The sequence below is a fragment of the Corapipo altera genome, unplaced genomic scaffold (genome assembly GCF_003945725.1).
Source record: "Corapipo altera isolate COAL_440 unplaced genomic scaffold, ASM394572v1 61411, whole genome shotgun sequence".
Classification (NCBI taxonomy): Eukaryota; Metazoa; Chordata; class Aves; order Passeriformes; family Pipridae; genus Corapipo; species Corapipo altera.
In genome coordinates, this window is record NW_020884875.1 from 16,991,698 (window position 1) to 17,011,422 (window position 19,725).

Here is a 19,725-nt window from a genome sequence, read left to right on the forward strand (position 1 = left end):
TACATTTAAATATAAAGCATTTATTGAAACATTTATTGCACCCAACATAATAGGAGCATGCAGTCCATAGAAGATGAAGAAAGTTTTAGTCAAAGATTTACCTACCAGGAAAAAGTGACAGGCTTGTTGATTCTGACTGTAACTTGTACTTACCCTAGATCAGCTGTCAGTTTTATTTTTTTAACTCCTCTTGGAGACACCTTTGCTAGCAAAGAGTTAATCCTACCAGTAATGTAAATTACTTCTACAGAAAAAAAAAATCTACCCCAAACAATGCATCAAGAAAGCAGGTATAGCAGTATTCATTTTACAAAGAGAGTTTACAAGATCAGCACATCAGAATGGTGGGAGTTTCTGACTTTGTTTCATCTCTTGTCACCAGCACCAACCTTCCGGAGCAGAAGTGCTCACCTTTACTGCCTTTTTTTTGAAGGAATATGTTAGCATATTTACCATTTCCAAGCTCCAGGACATTTAAGCATATATGTTATTTCACTGCTTTCAGTGAGGCAAATCAAGTACTGAAAGTTAGGTATGCATTTATGGGCTTCAATACACTTTGACTTAGCAAAATCTATGCTCGCTAACAGATCATTCAGAGCACCAAAAAAAATGAGCCATAGCTCAAAGTCACTCGCAGAAGTAGTAGATGCAGATTCCTTTCCTATTTCTGCCTTCTCTCTTGTAAGGAAAACATAAATTTTATTGTGTTAGACCTTTATTTCCCCCTGTCTCCCCCCTCCCTCCAATTTTCTTCCCCATTTTTAAGGGAAAAAAGAAACAAATGTATATTTGTATTTATATTAGGCACATGAAACAAAATTAAAACAACAGACAAGGCCTAGGACCTGCTGTGACCTCCTGCATTTACACATGTAGCTTTCAGCTCCCTACAGCTCTTTTCACAGGGATCAATGGCTTTTTACTCAGTATGGTACACCGTTCTTCTGAAGGGAAAGTATGAAGGAATGTACCAGTATTTTAGCTACCTAGAGGAGGTGGATGGGGGAACAGATTTATCACATTTGGGATTGGTTTTATATACACTAATTCAGTAATCAAGTACTCAAAACATGTGAATCCCCTTCTACCATTATCTTGTGCAGGAAGTAAAATACTTGTAAAATGTCCCTTAAGGGTCTGACAAAAAAGAAATAAATCCCTGCAGCATCTTCCTCTGATACCAAGATGAAAGGCAATAGCATACTCTGGTGAATATTGCTAATAAACTCATAGAAGTTTATTAATTTTTAATTCATTATACTCTTAAAATGCAAATATATGGTACTTATGTAAGAAAGGATAATTTGAAGGCTACTTGTGTAACCAGTTTTATTAATGTATATACTTTTTTTCTTAAAATAAACTTTTTTTGCAAACAAAAGGTTGTAATATTTTCATCAAATAACTTGAGTCTGACCACTGAAATCAACTGGATCTCCCTACTATCTGAAGACAGAAGGCTGAGAAAAATATATTCCTATATTTCTTGAATATATTCCTATACTCAAGAAAGGAAAACTGGCAATATCCTTATCCATGTAACATGCAAGCCTTGGCTCCTAGATGTTTACTTTGTATGCACAGTCTAAGCAATCTTCGCTCAGTATAAGAGAATGAGCATTCTAAATAGTTGAAATGACACCCAGAATAAATAAATACGTTTTTCTTAATCAAATTATTGATTCTGGATTATTAAAATGAAAAAGTGCCTTGCCACTATCTCTAAAACTAACCTTGTTATATAGCTGTCTTTTATGCTTATTCCAAATGCTTTAGAAGTGCTTCAGAAACACATTTAGCTTTGGTTAAAGCGTGTAGCACTATGTCTCCAGTCACACTAACTGCTATTAATAAATAACGCTACCAAGGAATGATTGTGTAATCACATCTGCCATGACTAAAAATTAAAAAGACTCATGCCAATTGAGAAATTGAATTTTCTGTTTTGAATAATATTACTTTAAAAACAGGTTGTTTAATTCAAAACAAATACAAATAGAATTGCACTAAGTTTTAAAATGACACATTATAATACAAACTGTCAGAAAAGTATAATCTATCAGGCAAAAATAACACTTATGGACATCATTGCTAAATATGTGATTATTTTAGTTAAGTCTTAGTTTAAATATTTTAAGGTGTATATATAAATCTCTGACAAATTTTTACCTCTCATTTGCGGGCAAATGTGATAAGTTTCATGACACTGTTTCCATAAGCACCAGTGAGAAAACTATTTTTCTACTGGTGTAAAATGACTGAACACTGTAAAAAGCCCAGATTAAGAAAATCTAACAAAATCGTGATTATTAGCTACTACAGAAGAGTTGTTAAGAAATTTTTGGTACAGACTCAAGTGCTCAACATGACCCACTCTACAGAGTTTTGTACTTCAGAGATGCTGCAGAAACAACCTAGTATTACAGGACAGGTGGAATTTTATGGGTGAAGGACTGTTATTAATGCACACGTATTGCATGATACAACATTTACCTTATTAGAACACATATATTGCCTCCTTAGACACTGGTTTACAGAGGTCGTTTTTTGAAACTATGTAAAAGCCACTCATATTAAGTTGATCACAATACACCTCAAAAATATACATTTTAAGCATTTTTTTGCTGTATTAAGCAGCATGAATGCTGTATTTTGCCTTTATTGATGCCTCTCTGGACTAATGAGATTAATCTCTTCAAGAAATACAACACAAGAGAATAAAGTTTGCAAGGAAAGACACCTACTTGACTGCATGGTTCTCGCTGAGATTTCTGCTGTTGAAGCACCCAGGCCTTGAGGAGAACGTGCAGCTAGACGGAATAAGTACAGGCTGTTTGGTCTTAAACCTTGCAGACGGTAAGATGTAGTAGGTTCGGTGGAAACCCGTTGCTAAAGGTAAACATAAGAGGATGTCTTGATTAGTATTCAGAGACTCTGAATTCTATATGTTGCCTATACAGGAAATGCTTTCATACTCTGATAACCCCATTGAGAAAAACTTAAATTCAGGAAAATAAATCAGAACCAAACTAAACCAACCCAAAAATGAATACATTAATTTGATAAACACATAAAAGGAACAGTATTTTTTAAAGTCAACAGTTTAAAAGGTGGAACTCAGAGACAGAAACACCACCTGACTGTCTGAGGAACAAATACCTGTGTACAAAGCATAAGAGGCCTTTCAGGCAATACCACATGAACAAAACCTCTTTTACAATGGTGAACTAGAGAATTTTATAGTGTAAGTAATCTTGAGTTTAACCACGTAGTTAGATTTTTTTCTTCAAATCATTAAGAAGCAAAATTGGCCAAAGGGTAAGAAGAGGTCTTATTAAGAAGAGGCCTGCATCCTATTTGGAGGTGAAGTATGGTTCTGGCCCCCTTCCGCTAAATAAGTTTATGTATTCACAGTGTATGTGTGAAGCTGTCATAAATGTAAGCTCAGCTGAAGCATTAGCAATGAGCAGATGATGCAGAACAAACCAATAAGACTGAGACTCTCCTGCTGCCTTCTGACACTCCTGGCTTCTTTATTTTGTCTGGGACACCTGGTAATATCACATTTTTCCTATCGGAAAATTACTCTGAAGTTTATAGTACAAACACAACAAAGACCTTCAAACTGAAAATGATTTATGAAATAATGGTACAGAATAAGTCCATAGCAGGTTTTCATTTTTAGAAAAAAACCCATGTTTTATTCCCAATTATTACTGAAAGATTGAAAAGGCTTGATAATTCTCTTACCTGATGGCATAGAGAAACAAAAATTATCTAAGGCTGAAAATAGACTGCAACATCCAAGTACAAGTCAAAAAAAAAAGCTTAAAGGTCCATAATATGCCCCCAGACACTTTTGCTTCCAAGCCTGTGTAGAGGAACAGGCTTGGAGACATAATCAATGTCTGAAACTGGATGGAACTTCTGTGAAGGACTCATTGATGTCTACAGCAAAATTCCACTGGCTGGTAACCATCAACAGCATTTTCAGCTGTTTACACACTTTCAGTCTGTCCCTAGACTAACTCTTGGGTTTAACAAAGTCTTAAGCATCAAGGCATTTTTACTAAAGAAACTTACTAATACATGAAATTTAAACCATTGCAGCATTTCATGTCTGACTCACTAAAGATTATTTAAAAGATGTACAATTGCCACTTACCTCCTCCCCATGTTCCCCATCTTTGTAAACCAGTTCATAGCTGGAAATGGTATCAGAGCGTGGAGGTGTCCAGGAAAGCAATATGCTCGTTTCAGACTCAGGTTCTGCTTTGAAGTTCAGTGGTTGACCAGGCACTAAAGAAAAAGTTGAGTAGTGTTGCCTATTATTTATTTGGCTAGTTCAACACTTTTGAACCTTTTAAACTACTATCTGAATATTTCACACAATATTACTTTATTTAACTTACTAAACTTAAACAAATTGATTTATGGTACTATGAAGTAAATTAATCTGAGCATAGAAAAAGAATACTGATACATTTAATTCATATGTTAAAAAATTATCAATGGTTTCAAATAAATGTTTCATAGTATAAATAATGCACACAAAACTGAAAAGCAATTGAAGAGATGCCTGGTGATAAATACAAGTGATCTAATAACCTATATGTGAAAATGCAAATATATACATCTATATATTTGTATGTGTATGGGGAAAAGCTAGTAGAACATATGATTCTTTGGAATAGTCTAGAATAAAGTGTTAAAACCATTACATGCATTTCCAAATATGAAAGTTACTTGCTCAGCTAATAAATAAAAGACAGTAAACACATCCTACTCTTTGAGTAACCCACATATTAAATGCTTCTGTAATCTGAAGAAAGTATAACCTACTGAAGAGATCTTCAGTTAAGTTCTCATTAGTGACATATTTCTACACTTTAAAGACTGATACTTTTACCCATATAATGGAATTTCTAGTGACAATACACTCTAACTGTAAGAAGTAAAAATACAATTTTGATTGCACTAGCCAAGAACGTTCTCTGTTGTTGTATCTTGGGTAATGGTCACAGAAATTATCCAGACCAAATGTTACCCTCATTTATGTCTTCAAATCTAAAGCAAATAATAAGGCTGACTGGGAAAAGACAATAAAATATACCTCTATCATTGGATTGTATAAAATAGTTTTAGCACCCAAGTTCTAAAATTTAACTTTCATTTAATAGTGCTGTTGATAAGGCACAAAACAGTTTTCCACAGCATTTTTAGCTGTTTGAGAATAAAACCATAGTATCATAGAATCACTGGGTTGGAAGGGACCCAGTTGATGATCTTGATTCCAAGATCATCAAGTCCAACCCTTGATCCACTACCGCTGTGGTTGTAGCATGTTGATTTTTAAAGGGAAAAAAAAGTATTCCTCAGCACACACTGAGAACCAAGTGTGACAAATAGAATGATGTCACATTTTTCAGGGGAGAACTCTACTACAGCTTTACAAGTATGTATCTTTTGTACAGTGAAACACCTAAAAACTCCATGGAGCAAACAGTAAGAAAAATTGTATTTTAATTTTTATCTTCCCCAGACTTTTACAGAATATTACTCTGAGGATAACACTGCCCTTGTGTATGCTGCTACAGATTTGATATCTTAACTTTAAACTGGCAGATAAACTTTCTACATGAGGTGCATATTCAAGCTCCTGTGTGGAGGTTGCAATTCCCCACCAGTCCTTTTTTTTTTTAATGAGTGAGAGTAATGAGAGACCAACTCTTTTTACAGGAATAAAAAGGGATAAGACTAATTAGCTGTTTTTCTAAAAGATGCCTGCTCTAAAAGAGACCACTGCCTAAGTACTGCAAAGTACAAAGGGTAAAAGATCACAAAACACAGGGAGCAGTTACCGCATATATCAACTAAGTATTTTTGACAGAAATACTGTCAAAATTTTGCAAGGAGAGGCTTCAGGGCTAGGGATGTCTTAGCTGGGAGAAGGGAAGGTTTTGGGGGCACTCAACAGTACTCTTAGCACTGATGGAAGGGACGGAAGAAATGCAGCCAGGCTTTTCACAGGGTGTGGCAGGTGAAAAGCAGCAGCCCGAGTTGAAATATGAGAGGCTCAGGACAACACAGCAATAAAGCCAGGACCCAGGGAAGTTGACCATACCAGACTTGGGGGGCTTTACACTTCAGCTGGGTGAAGCCCTAAGAAAGTTAATCTGACTCCACAGCTGAGCCTGCTCTGGGCAGCGGCTGTGGCTTGAGACCTCCCTAGATGATCATCCTGCCAGCCTGAATTGTTTTGTGATGTTACGATCTGTACTTAATGTATGGATATATGAACTGTAGAACACAGCCAGGCAGCAATAGTAAATGATCAGTCAAATGACTCATATGAAGGCTGGTACCATCTGTTATGATAAATATGGCAGCAGATGGAGAACTAAGGGTATTTCCTGTCTCTCTGCATGTTTTAAGACCCTCATTCTCCAAGTATTCCTTTAAAAAAAAACCTCTTTTGTGGTCTTAGGTCTGCAATTCTCAATAATTTTTTAAGACAAGTTGATGGCTAATTGGCTTTTCCAAATGCTGTTTGTCAAAATAATACCTTGCTGCAAAATCCAGTCTCCCCTCAGATTTTTTAACTGTAGTTTGGCAACTCTGATGCTGAAAACACTGACAGAAGAAAGAGGTGACAGAGAAATCTGCATTGTTCCAGGTAGATAAGAGAAGAAGGAGAAGAAAGAAAACAAACCCAAAATAACAGCAACTAAACACTTTGTATTGCTGATAAACTCTCGTAGGGAATCCGTTGCTTAAGACAAAGGAAAAGTACTAGTTAAGAAAGTGGAAGAATAACTTTTAAACTATTTAGGATTTACGCCCAGAACACAAAACAGTTGTTCAAAAAAATCTTCAGTGGCACATAGGAGTTAAGCCAAGTTGGAGCTGAAGAAGCTACTGCTTTACTTCAGAAATAGAAAAAGACCTAGAGAAACTTCAAAATCTACATAAGTAGACTTCATACTCTTACTGAAGTGTTTTTGATTTCACACATCAAATCTAACTCCATATTAGCGCTGAACTTGGGCAGGTCACTAAAGAGAATGTTTCTGAGGAAGCATTCTCTCATGATTGTCTGGTTTGTTTTTTTTTCAGGGCAATGTGCTCTACAAAAGTACATTAAAACCCCTAACTTCCCTGTGCTTCAAAATAAGTCTTATTACTTCTAAACATGACAAATCTTAAGTAGTACACACAATGAAAGACTACAATGCAATAATAAAACAAAGAACAAAGTCCATGACTTTTTTCAAAACTTCATATAAAGTTCTACATTTTTGCTTGCCTCGTTGTCCATGTTTATTGCTGGATAACCAGAAACAAACGCAGACTGGTGGACATTTTCCTTGTGGTTCTATGTTCACCTCTGATTAAACTGCCAGAACAGAATCATAAAATGGGATCTCAAATCAGAAGGGCACTTTAGTTTCCTGCACAGCTCCTCAGCTGGCTGAGGTAATCAGAACACCATTCCAGGACTGTGCTGGGTTTGCAAGTAATAGTGGAAAAGAGTCTCCAGGCTAAAAAGGGACCTATGACATTGCTAGGGGGAAATCCATACCTAGACAAAAACTCAAGTCAGTTCAATTAGAAATCAGCTTTGTAAAGGACAATAAATTGACCAAGAGAATTTACAACCAGTAGGAAACCTAAAGAGAAAAAGAGTTTATGCTTCTACTTTCTCCGAAAGAAGCATGAAACTCTACAGAGAAGCTCTTAGAACTGAGATACATGAGGTTTCCCCCTTCATGTGTTCGTAACAAAAATCTTGAATGTCTGGTAAAGCAGTTAGCTAACTACGACACAGAACAGTATCCGCTTGCTATGGACTCTCTTCCTCTGATTTTCTAATCTTCTTTTACTAGAAGAACTCCAGAAACATTAATTTTGTTTAAGCTAAGGTTTCATTTATGTGCCCTGCAAGTCCAATACTTAATCTTCTCATTACTGTCCTTTTTCATGTGTTCAAAACATTAGCCCTTTATAACTGTAATGATCCGTAGTCTCCAAGCCATGGAGAATCCTTGGTTTAAAATTAATAGTATGTTTTACATTTTAAGTTTTTGTCTAAAGAAGCATATGCTTACAGCTGCACATTCATTTCGCTGAATATTTTTTCTCTCTCTTTCTCCAGTAACGCACTATCCAATAGACCTTATGCATCTCTCACTCTCCCCTCTTTCAATGAAAGCTCAGAACAAAGACAAGATTCTCTTAATTCCTTCAGTAGCTATCCTCTCTTTGCACAGTAAAAATGAAATAAAATGAAACAAAATGAAATGAAACAAAAGCAAAATCAAACTCAGACAGTTTAAAACTCTAAATTTTCCTGGTACACGCAGGTTAAAATACGTTGCTCAGAGTATATGTACTTCTGACCACTGTAAGCACAGAAAGCAAATATAGAAAGATCCAGAAGTATGTGCTGAACCCCTAAACTGGACACAGACCAACAGAGCTTTTGTTTTCTAAAAAAGTAAAAACAAGGCAAGAAGTATCACACTAAAAGTTATATCAATATTTCTTTTGTCTAAAATTTGGTAAGTCAATTCACTTATATAACAGTCCAGTCCTGACTCCATCTTAAAGGGAATAAAATCCTTTGGCCCAAAAGGCAAGAATAAGGGCTTTCCTAGGTATAACTTTTGGAATTGATCCTGCCTTATTCAAAAGGCTCAGCTCCACAGCTTTTTTCTGATTAAAGAATTTCTTAAAATGGTGTCTTTTTATCATAAAGAAAACAGTGCTGAAAACAACTGGTTAATTGTCCTATTGTGGGGTAATAGGACATGGCTTTGCCTTAAACTGATTAAGTAAAATACTGAAAATCAAAACTGAACAAGATTTTTTAAAAAATATTTTATTTCTGGTTGTCTGAAAAATTCTTCCTTCTCTTTCCCTCAAACTACACAGTCCAAGTCAATATTTTAATTAAAAACTTGTTTCACTATCATCAGAGTTTCGGCTGACCTGCAAGGTAAGAAGCCACTCACAGGCATTTCAAAAGAAAACTCTGCTGTACTAGGAAAGCAAAAACTCCTCTGAACAGTCTTTTTAAGAACAAATTATTAATTTTCATAATTTCTCTCCAAAGATCAGAATACACTTAAAGGAGGAAAGTTTGGAATATTTAACAGAACCTTTAAGTCACAGATATTAGTAAGATTTTGTTGTATATATACTCTGATATCCCCAAAGTAAGTATAAGGGTTAAGCTATATATTCATAATGGTAGGCTTATTTGTTTACCAAAAAGAAGGAAAAAAAATCAAACACATGTAATCAGCATCCCATTCTTATTTTTCCATTAAATCCATTTCCCCTGTTTTTAAATAGCACTTTATAATTCACTTTAATATTTTGAATCAGTTTCATATTGAGAAACTTAAACTAAAACAATCGTATTCAGATTTACAATACAGCAAATCTGGAAGACAAGGGCAAGGAGGGCATTTTATTCTGTGGTGTTCACTGAAGAGAAACTACAGGATAGAAAAATGAGAAAATCTTAATTTTTAAACATACCCTGAACTGAAGAACAGAACTAGACTTTCTTAGGTTTTTTCTCTTTTCTGATTTAAAATGTCGGTATTTCAAGGAAAAGTACCAGTGCTTAAATATGCCTCCTGTATGCCACATTTTTTTTTTTTTAAATTAGCCACAAATAAACATTAGCAAGTCAACTCTGTTACGAAGTTGAAAGCATGTATTGAGAAAACCTCCAGCACTATTAATTTTGTTATAATTTCTTCAGATTACAACAGTAATCAGGAACAGATGGGCATGATTAGCAGCAAATTCTATGAAGGTTTTAATAAACAGAACTTTTCTGAAGTGACCTTAGCAAGTAATGTGACTTGGGACAGTCCAGCTGAGCCTCAGTGCTCATTATTTCGATTCGTTCATCCTTTACTGGGGAAGCCACTGTCAAACACTTTCTAATCTAAGAGGTTCACAGTTGTGAACTATGACAGTTATACATACTTATATTTGCATGTGCATACAGACACATTTTAGCATACCACTAGAGGGTCTAAAAATAGTTGATTTTGTAACTTCTCAGCTGAGATACTACAAAAGGAAACACATATCTTTACGTAATACAACACCTAGAAAGATTCCAGGATAATACCTCATTGTATGTCGTTATTAAATGCATATTGGTAAAACACAGAAGTAAAAACTGGATGAAATGTAACTGTCTACAGTTACATTTTAGAGATCTGTTTTTTAAGATTTTGAGGGATGCTAAATTCTGCAACAGGAAACGTCCCTGTACTAAAAAATTCAAGTAGTATTATATATTTTTGACAATCACTGACCTACAGTAATATTTCACAGAGCTTTCTCTAAACTGCTAGACAAAAGGAGCTTTTATTTCTTATTGCTACAATAAACCATTTTGTGTAACTACCCCAGAGCTTCTTGCTTTTGATTTCATAAAATATTTTTTGCAATGTTTTTCACTCTGCTTGGTTGTCCTTTGCTAGTAAAACTAATTCATGGACCTAAAACTCCTGAATGGAAACAAAACGACCTAACTGCAAAGACAAACCAAGAAAATGTGACCTTTTGGTGTGCACTTTGTAAGGACAGGTAGGTTTCGATTTATAAATCCAAAGTGTACAGAACTGCTTGCTTGAACCTACACAAATGCCTGTTGTATTTAATGCTTTCATGTTTTATTTTGTTCTCAGAACCTTACCAACTAGCTGAATACACATGTGGTACACACACATTTTAGACTTCCAAAAGCAAGGTTCACTAGAGCGATGTGGCATAAGGGAGTCACATGTCACCTAAATAAAGCCTACGCACACTGGTAACTCCTCAAAGAAAGCTATGAAGAACTATTTGACAAAATTGTTTGGTGCGCAGAGCATTGCCAAACAGAAGCCTCAACACCTGGCCACCTCCAGAATGAAGGTCTCCCTGAGACCTCAGTTAAACTCCAGATAAACTTCTTGACACTGATGAAAAAAGAAATAAAAGCGTGAGGGGGTAATTTCCACTCTTCAGAGATAACTTGCACTGTGGAATTAAGAAAATGTTATCGCAAAAGCTGCCCGAATAAACTGATTATCCTTGAGAGGGAGGGTTTTTGCAACATTTTAAACTCAAAGTCTCTCTGTGTAAAATTTCTGCATGCATTCAATTTTTTTTCACACAAATTCTGTTCACTGCTAGCTTACCTCCTGTTTGAGTGATGACCTGAATGTCACTAGAAAGTGGTCCATCCCCAACAGAAGTAAAAGCAAGAACTTTCACAGAGTATGTTTTCTGGGGTACGAGATTCCCAATAGTGGTAATATGACTGTCAGCCACGTTGTGCTTCATCCAACTGTTAACATGTTGAGTGGGGTCCATGGTGTAATAAACTCTGTAACCTTGTATTTGCCCATTAGGTTCCTCGGGTTCTTCCCACTGTACTAAAATGGTGGTAGAGCTCAACATACGGGCCTGCACATTGCGGGGTGCACTTGAAGGTGCTTGCTCTGAAGTCCTTGTTGAAACAGGCTCACTGGGTGGCCCTCGCCCAATGTTATTTACAGCAACTACCCGAAATTCATACTCTGAATATGGGCTTAGGCCAGCCACGCTATAACGTGTTGTGGCCACACCATCAATTTCTTTATATGGCTCCTCTGAGTTCTTGGGTTTGTGTTGGATTATGTAGTAAGAAACTGGCTCAGGGTTTCCAGAATCCCAAGTCAATGTTATGCTTGTTGCTGTGCTTTCTGTCACAACAGGTGTTCCAGGAGGTTTGGGTAAGGCTAAAGACAAATGACAAAAAACACAGTCAGCATTAGGTAACAGCAGACATTAGTTACTAAATTAAGAAGCTACAAACAGCAAAACAAAATCATAATAGGAAAACTGAATGGAAAGAAGGCATGATCCATTCAGAGGAAGCTTTTGGCAACTATGATTTCCTTCAAAAATCTATCAGAAAATCTTCAAGCTCTGTTCAATATGATTCATTTGTCATGAACTAATGATACTGACTTTTGTAGTAAATGCCGTACCCATACAGAGAAGAGAAATCTTACAGAGGGACAATAAACCATTACAGTTTAATTTTCAAATACTCAATGAATACGATACTTGGACACCCAGCAACTCTAAAAATCAAATTACTGGTTTGTAAAGGTTCCTTCTGTTGACAAGTAAATGCAAGATTTTAAGATCTTTAACTGAAATGAAGGCTGAGAGCTAGACACAGAAGAATAATGGAATACTATGGCTAACATTTTAATAAATACTACTTTATTTAGTCTATGAGCATTACTGCTGTCTGAGCCTCTATTTTGCCTTATGCCAGTGATTGGCTGGTATATTTATTTACCCTCTTGATTTAAGAGTGCAAGTGGCACTGAGTCCCTTTCAGTGCAATGTATTTGCTAAGAATATGGCAATGAATGAAAAAAAAGACTGAAATATGTCCATATATATGTGCTTGGGATATACCTTTGACAGTTATCTGTGCTATTGCTTCTATAACACCGAGGGTAGACATAGCAACACAAGTGTAGTTTGCAGACTGTCTGACATCATTAAGCTCAAGGACGTTCCTCCCTATTGGCATATCATCCTCAGGTGTCAAATCTTCTGCTCCTAGCATCCATTTCACATATGGCATTGGTGACCCCACCGCAACACAGGTGATATTTACACTCCCGCCAGGCATGATCTCATGATTTGTGGGTGGGATAGAGAACCTCGGTGGGACTCGTCGAACTGGAACAAAACACAAAAAAACGTAATAACATATACAAAAAAAAGAAACTGAATCTTGCATACTGACAGCATGCAGTGTACAGACACAATTTAATGTTTTAACATCTATTCCGATCTGCCAGAAAATATATATATAAGAGAAATATGAGACTAAGCAAGAATTTTGTCTGCACACAACGTGAATTATTCTGTTTTTACTTGAGGCTATTAATAGGCACATTCATACAAAGGCGGATTCAGACCTATTAGGGCCCCACACATAACTAACTATATACTAACAATACACAAACACCATGCAAAAGATATACACGCACACGTGCACGCACACACACAGGCGCACATATATATATGCATTTTATATGCCCATACATATATATATGCACAGAAGAAAACTGGAAGGTCAACAGCATGCTTGAGTTGATCACCAACTTCAATGCTGCGTGCTTCCATTTGATGTGAATAAATGTGCTAGGCCACATTGTCACATCACAGTCCTGGAATCCACTGCCTACAGTAAATTGAAAGTGCAATTTCATTTGCTTTCCGACTCAAAGTAGATGCAGCCTCAAGACCTCACACTAACACTGAAACAAACATAAAAAAATATATAATTGCACACAGATACAAATATATATATATACACATATGTATACACATATACAAATATATATAAATATGAATATATCTATATATATATATAGTTATATATATATATAGATATATATGGAAAGAGAGAGAGAGTCACAGAAGGAGACTAGGCAAAGCCAGTACAAAGTACTGGATTTGGTCATGCAAGCAAGCAAATGACAGAAAAAATAGAGAATCATGCTTAGGGAAATGTCTGAGTAAAAATGACAGAGAGAAAAAGAACTCAGAAAGAAAACATACTGGGTGAGGAAAGAAAACTTGAAAGAGATGGGGATAGGCTGACAGATAGATACAGGAGTTTAAGAGAAGCAAAGAGTTTGAGGGAGAAGGAACTTAGATTAAATTTAAGGGGTTAAAAAGCAACTGTTAAGAAGGGCCACTGGGAAAACAGCAGAATATTGAACATTCAGGATTCCACTATGCTCACAGTTAAGGGAAAGCAAAATAAGGATTGATAATATTAGACATTTCTTTATTGACAGCAAGGGGTGTCAACCTTAAACACACAGCAGGACATTCCACTAACAGAGTAGTTAATATTTAAGCAAACACAACACCGAGAAAATTACCAGGCAATAACAGATCAGTGTTCCTGCTTCAAATATTCTCAGTGGTGTGCATATGTGTGTAGGGGGTGGAAGCGACACAGGTAGCTGAGAGAGGTAGGTTTGTATTTAGGCCTTTAATTGGACACTGTACTCGAAACTGTATTTATTTGGCCTTAATAGAGGCTAATGATTAAGACAGTTTTAATTCAGAAAGAAATTAAAAGTAAAATAAGACTATGAGTGAGTTTAAAAAAAAATAAGGAAAATTATGTTAGTCTAAAACCTTTCCTCTTGGTTTGATTAAATTTCTGTGATCTTCTATGGATTCAGGAGGGGCTTACTGCAATGGCCTCATGAGTGAATGACAGGCAGAAGGGGAACAAGCAGAAAGCAAAACATCCGTAAGCGGCCAGTTCACAGAGGCCACACGAAGCAAACGGCAGGCAATGAGGAACTTCTTGTATTGAACAAAATCCTTATAGACAAAGGAGAGTCTAGTCTTCATGCGCAGGCTATTTAGAAAAGCAACTACTGAAACCATTCCTTGAAAAGCAGGCATCAGTATAAGCGAGAAATTAAAAGGGAAGAAAAAGCAGGAACACTGACCAAGTTTAGTAGACGTTAGTATTAAAGCTAAAAAGATTGCCATGCATCCAGGTTCATTCTCTCTTATCATGCACAACAGTTAGATACCAGCACTCATCAAAAGCCATGACCAGGGCATTCTCTGCTTAAACATAACATTAACTTAAAAAATGCCACAATGCAGCTACATTCATTTCATTTGTATTCTTTGTTATTGGTTTAATTAATAGTTTTGTAAGGTGGGTAAAAAGTAAAAAACACACCAACCTTCTCGCAGCTCTGAGGGATGTAGGGGGTTTGATGCAGAACACAATGAAATGAGGAAAGGAGAAAAACAAGGGAAACACAGAGAGAGTAAAAAGGCCATATCAAGGCTTTCAACTGCTAGTTGAACATCTCTACTTGCGCTAATTAAACCTTCCTGCCTCATCTTGAAAAGTTAGCATTTTCTACAGCTACAATGATGTTAGAAACAATAGCTAGCATAATTTTGAAATTTTCCTTTGGATATAAAGGTATACATGCCTCATGCAGTACAGGAAAGTCAGTATGTCGGAGGACAAGAGAAAGAAAATAAAAGATCAAATAACTTTCTATGGATGTTGTAACTATGAAAGGTTTTCCTTTCTTTTCTATTTAATTAGCCAAAAGAGTCACACCATATGAAAACATATCAAGTTGATTGAAAAATCATCTCTAAAAAAAATTTCAAAATCAAGCTAGGCATTTTTTGTAAGGTAATCCACCCTGCAGCAAAGTTTACAGCTATTTATGTTTTCATTCCTATTTCCCCCACCCATCCCCTTATACTGTAGACACACACACACACACACACACACACATATATACACATATGTATGTATGTATGTATGTAATAGTTTTTGTTTTACAGAAATTTACATCAATTAGACATAGCAAATACTGCCTGAAACAAAGCCCTTCTTTCTAGCTGAACTAAAAAATATTTTCATATATTAATAATCATTTCTACTACTGCACAGAAGAATATAATTGTTTTCTTATTAATATTACCTGTCATATACACAGGTAATTTCTCAAAATAATATAACCAATTGGCCACTATCATTCACTCACAAGTCTTACATTAAATATATATATATATATATACATGCATATATAATAAGAAGAAACAGAAAAGAGGAAAATACAGTTGTGCTCTGCATACATCAAGTTATAAAGTTAGAAGCTTTTCCTTTGCAGTTACACAGCAGAGGTCAGACAGGCATACACCTCAATGCCTTGGGGTTACACTCAGCTGATTAGTAGCACACACAGCAGTCACTTCAGGAGTTTGAAAAGAAAAGCAAAACAAAACCAAACCAATAAAAGAAAAAAATGCAAAGCACAGTTTAACTTAATTCGGGAGAAAAATAGAAGTTAAGATGTAAAAATATAAATATACTTACAAACCTTAACCCACAGGATAGACTGGACTCAAGAGTGCTTTAAGAGAACAATATAAACCCCAAGCCTTTCCTCTATAGTTTAAAATGAATTTTACAACTGACACATTTACCATGGCATTTTGATTACTACAGTGGTAACTTTATAGATCCTGAGAGTATCTTAGCCCTGAACCTGAATGAACAGTGGATGCCAGGGTTATGTCATTCCTACCTCTGACATATAGATTGGCAGGGGCAGAATAGCGTGTACCCGCACTGTTGGTTGCAACACACTCATATTTGCCTTGGTCAGATTCTTCACTCAGTTCAATTTGGAGGGCACCTGTATGAATATAAAATACATTGCCAAAGAGACGGTCAGAGGAGGCTTTTTCTATCCACAACAATACACCTCTCAACAATATGAAAAGCTTGTATGCGAAGGTCCACTCAACGTCGGTTCATTTTCTTGCTAAGGTGCACAGACAGAAAATGATGCAATGAAAAAAACAAAGAGATTATTTTTTTCACATCATCAGTGCTAGCACAGGAAAACAATTTGCATTTGGCAAAAAAAAAAACCAAAACCCTCTAAACAATACTCTTTCCTAAACCATTAAAATGAAGATGGGTGAGACTGCTTCAAGGAAGAATGGCTTTTGAATAAAACAAAAGAGATTAAGTAGTTGGGTCATTATAACTATTTAATTTTTATTTAATTGTTTCAATCTAGTAACAAAAGTAGCACAAAAGGTGGTACTCGAAAAAAGGTGGGAGAGACATCAAGAAATCTTCTGCTGAAGAAAGCCAAAAATGTGCAGCAATAACAAAAAGGCTGCTTGAAGTGAAAAAAAAAGAAACTGTATTAGTCATTTACAATCATCAAAATATTATTTTAAAGAAATAAAACTCCTTTAAGACATGCAGATTGATAAGAAAGACAGTTTTCCGCAACTTACAAGCTTAAAGCACGTTTGCTGAAAAACAAAGAGCAGTTGAATTAGAAGACAAAAAAGTTAAAAAGCATGGTCTACGCCAACAAGGAAGAACCAACCATCCACTGCTGAGGACCGCAGGAGGGCCTCCACAAGACACCCATCAAAATCCACAAGCGGGATTAGCAGTGTGGTGCCACAAAACCCAAGAAAAATACAAAACAAGAATTACAAAAGAAGTAAACAGTTTTGCTAGAGTATCAAAAACCAACAATACCACATACCACCAAGAATAATGAGTCAGTAACCTTTCATTTCCAAAGCCTGTAGATTAGAAGATCCAAAAATCCAGAGGTGAGAGACTTCCAAGAAAAAGAAAACAATAAATAAACGAACAACAACAAAAAAAAAACCACCAAAAAAAAACCCCACCAAAAAAAAACCCCACAATAAAGGGAAAAAAACATTTCTGTAATTTTTTAGGGGGGGACATATAAAAAAAAGGATTGAAGAAGAACAAAAACAAAAACCTTTTATGAAAGATAAGACAAAAAGAAGATAGTCCATGTTGTCTTCTGCATGTCTGCTACTGTTCTCCAGACCATCTTGGCTTTGGTCCAGGACAAGAACAGCTAAGGAAGAAAAAAAATGATCTTTTTTTTGCTCCAGTTGGACAAAAAAAAAGAGGAAGGAAAAAAAAGAAGAATAAAAAGGAAGAAAAATAAAAAAAGAAGAAAAAGAAGAAGAAGAAAAAGAAGAAGAAGAAGAAGAAAAAAAAGAAAAAAGAGGGACAAATGGTACGCTGTGACTGGGCTATGGCCAGGAGACCTGGATATGCTTGCTTTGAAGCATATCACAAATTAATTCTTATTTATTTATTTATTCATTTGTTTATTTATTTAATGAACAAACAAAAAAGGAAAATGAAAAGGCAATGTGTAGAAAGAAAGATCACAATATGAGAGTCACTGATCATAACCAAACAGGACAAAGGAAAAAGAAAATCAGATGATGGACATTTCTGTAGGTTTGTATTTTGTTTTGTTTTTTCCTTAAGGAAAACAAAACAAAACCAAACCAAAAACAAGACAAAGATGAGAGGGATGAAAGGACAGAAAGAATGAGTAAGATCATTCTGTGAACGTTAGTTCAGCACTCTTACCTCTTATTGGTGTACCACCTGGGTGGATAATATGAATGCAAATAAGATTAGAAAGAAGAAGCATTAGTACGAGAAGAAGGAGGCTAGGGCTTTGGAAGAAGAATCAAATTAGATTTACAGAATTAAATAAGGTCTTAAGAGAAACTTGAATTACTATACTGTTAAAACAGGAATATATTAGATAGTATTATCAAGTTATAAAAGCAAGTTTCATTGTACCACAAGGGGCAAAAATGCTACAATTGGCTGCACTGCCATTCTCAGAGAAGCATCTGAGTTTCTAGACGTTTGGTTATATAGAGTTAGATATGTATCAAATATGCCTCAAATAACTTAAAGGAAACTTTACAAAACTGTACTTATGACATAGTTTAGGAAAATATTGGAAATTCTATTTAAATATATATATATAAATCTATATATATATAAAAAGAGGATACACTGAAGGCTATCTCAAAACAAACACTGTAGTTTAGGCTGGATTATGACATTTACTGTTCTAGATCTACGTGATACATGTGTACTGTTGCTTTTAGGTGTTGCTATGACTGATAAGACAACATTTCTGTGGAGGTGTGCGTGTGCGCCACTAAAGGGATCTGGTGACTACACTGACTGTTAGTAAAATGCATGCCATGCATTTTAAGGATAATAATACTAATCATATAATAATTATCATAATAATAATAATATTCTGAATATGGAAATTAGTGGGGGTGAAGTGCGCTTCAGAACTAAGCACTTACCAATAGATTCTGGAGATTTAAATACGGAGAGAAGAAAGACAGCATAAAAATATTATTATATTCCTTATAATTTGGTACAAAGTTTTCAGTTAAAGCTTTATATACTAAATCATCTATGTCACATGTGAAAAAAATCTTAATTTACATTAACAGAAGGTTAATTTACACAGTTCTGCTGACAACAAGCAAAAAGTCAGTTAACAAGACGATTTAACATCACAGGACAGGTCAAAAGCTGAGAATTCTGGGAAGACACGTGATTAAACAGCTTAGATTCTACAACAATATCTACTACAATTGTCAAAGTAAAAAGCTCATTATATCCCAATGATCTTACTTTGGGATAAGCTTTAAACTTCATAAATCTCGAGATTTTATTGTTGTTGTTGTTGTTGTTGTTGCTTTTATTTAATCTAAAGAGAGCAAAAGAATAAACTAGGGCAGGAGGAGTGTGAAAGAACTGCTAGGGAGGTGCAAGGGGCAAAGAGAGAGAGCAGCAAAAGCTGGATTCTACACCAAAAGCAGACTTCTGTAGATCCAGAAAATGTAGGACTCATAAAGCTTTAGCGTGGGCGCACACTACTGTGGCTAAATGTGTTGGAAAAATGCTCAGCCAGCAAAAAAAACCCAACTTTATTCCATAGATTACCCAAAGATTTCTTTTCCTTTTTTTTTTTTTAAGGTATAAATCTGCATGGGAAGAAGTACTGTGCTTTATGTATTTGTGAGAGGAAAGAAGATGTGTCCAAACTGGCTAATCTTTGGTGAGGTCAAATGTGGAAAAGATAGCACAAAACACATTTTAAATTTTAATTGAAGTGTCTAATGCAGGTTTTGGTTTTGATGAATATAACCATTGGTACTCCTTGCAATTTCTGAATGAAGTCCAATGTTGAAATAAATTTGTTAAAAAAAAATAAAAAGGAAAGAAGA

At 35.5% G+C, this 19,725-nt stretch overlaps 1 protein-coding gene across 50 annotated transcripts in view; it reads right to left on the reverse strand.

Annotated features, from left to right (window-relative positions):
* Nucleotides 1-19,725, reverse strand: part of PTPRD (protein tyrosine phosphatase, receptor type D) — a 1,162,785-nt gene that overhangs the window by 118,619 nt on the left and 1,024,441 nt on the right. For 26 of the 50 annotated variants that reach the window (XM_027635107.1, XM_027635108.1, XM_027635110.1 and 23 more), the window contains 8 exons: nt 18,793-18,801; nt 18,047-18,064; nt 16,182-16,292; nt 14,811-14,822; nt 12,493-12,762; nt 11,217-11,798; nt 4,169-4,302; nt 2,748-2,892 (listed from right to left, as the gene is read on the reverse strand). In XM_027635107.1, the coding sequence (XP_027490908.1) occupies nt 2,748-2,892; nt 4,169-4,302; nt 11,217-11,798; nt 12,493-12,762; nt 14,811-14,822; nt 16,182-16,292; nt 18,047-18,064; nt 18,793-18,801 (1,281 nt within the window). The remainder of the gene's footprint in view (nt 1-2,747; nt 2,893-4,168; nt 4,303-11,216; nt 11,799-12,492; nt 12,763-14,810; nt 14,823-16,181; nt 16,293-18,046; nt 18,065-18,792; nt 18,802-19,725) is intronic. The other 24 variants (XM_027635145.1, XM_027635144.1, XM_027635140.1 and 21 more) reach the window with 5 other exon arrangements.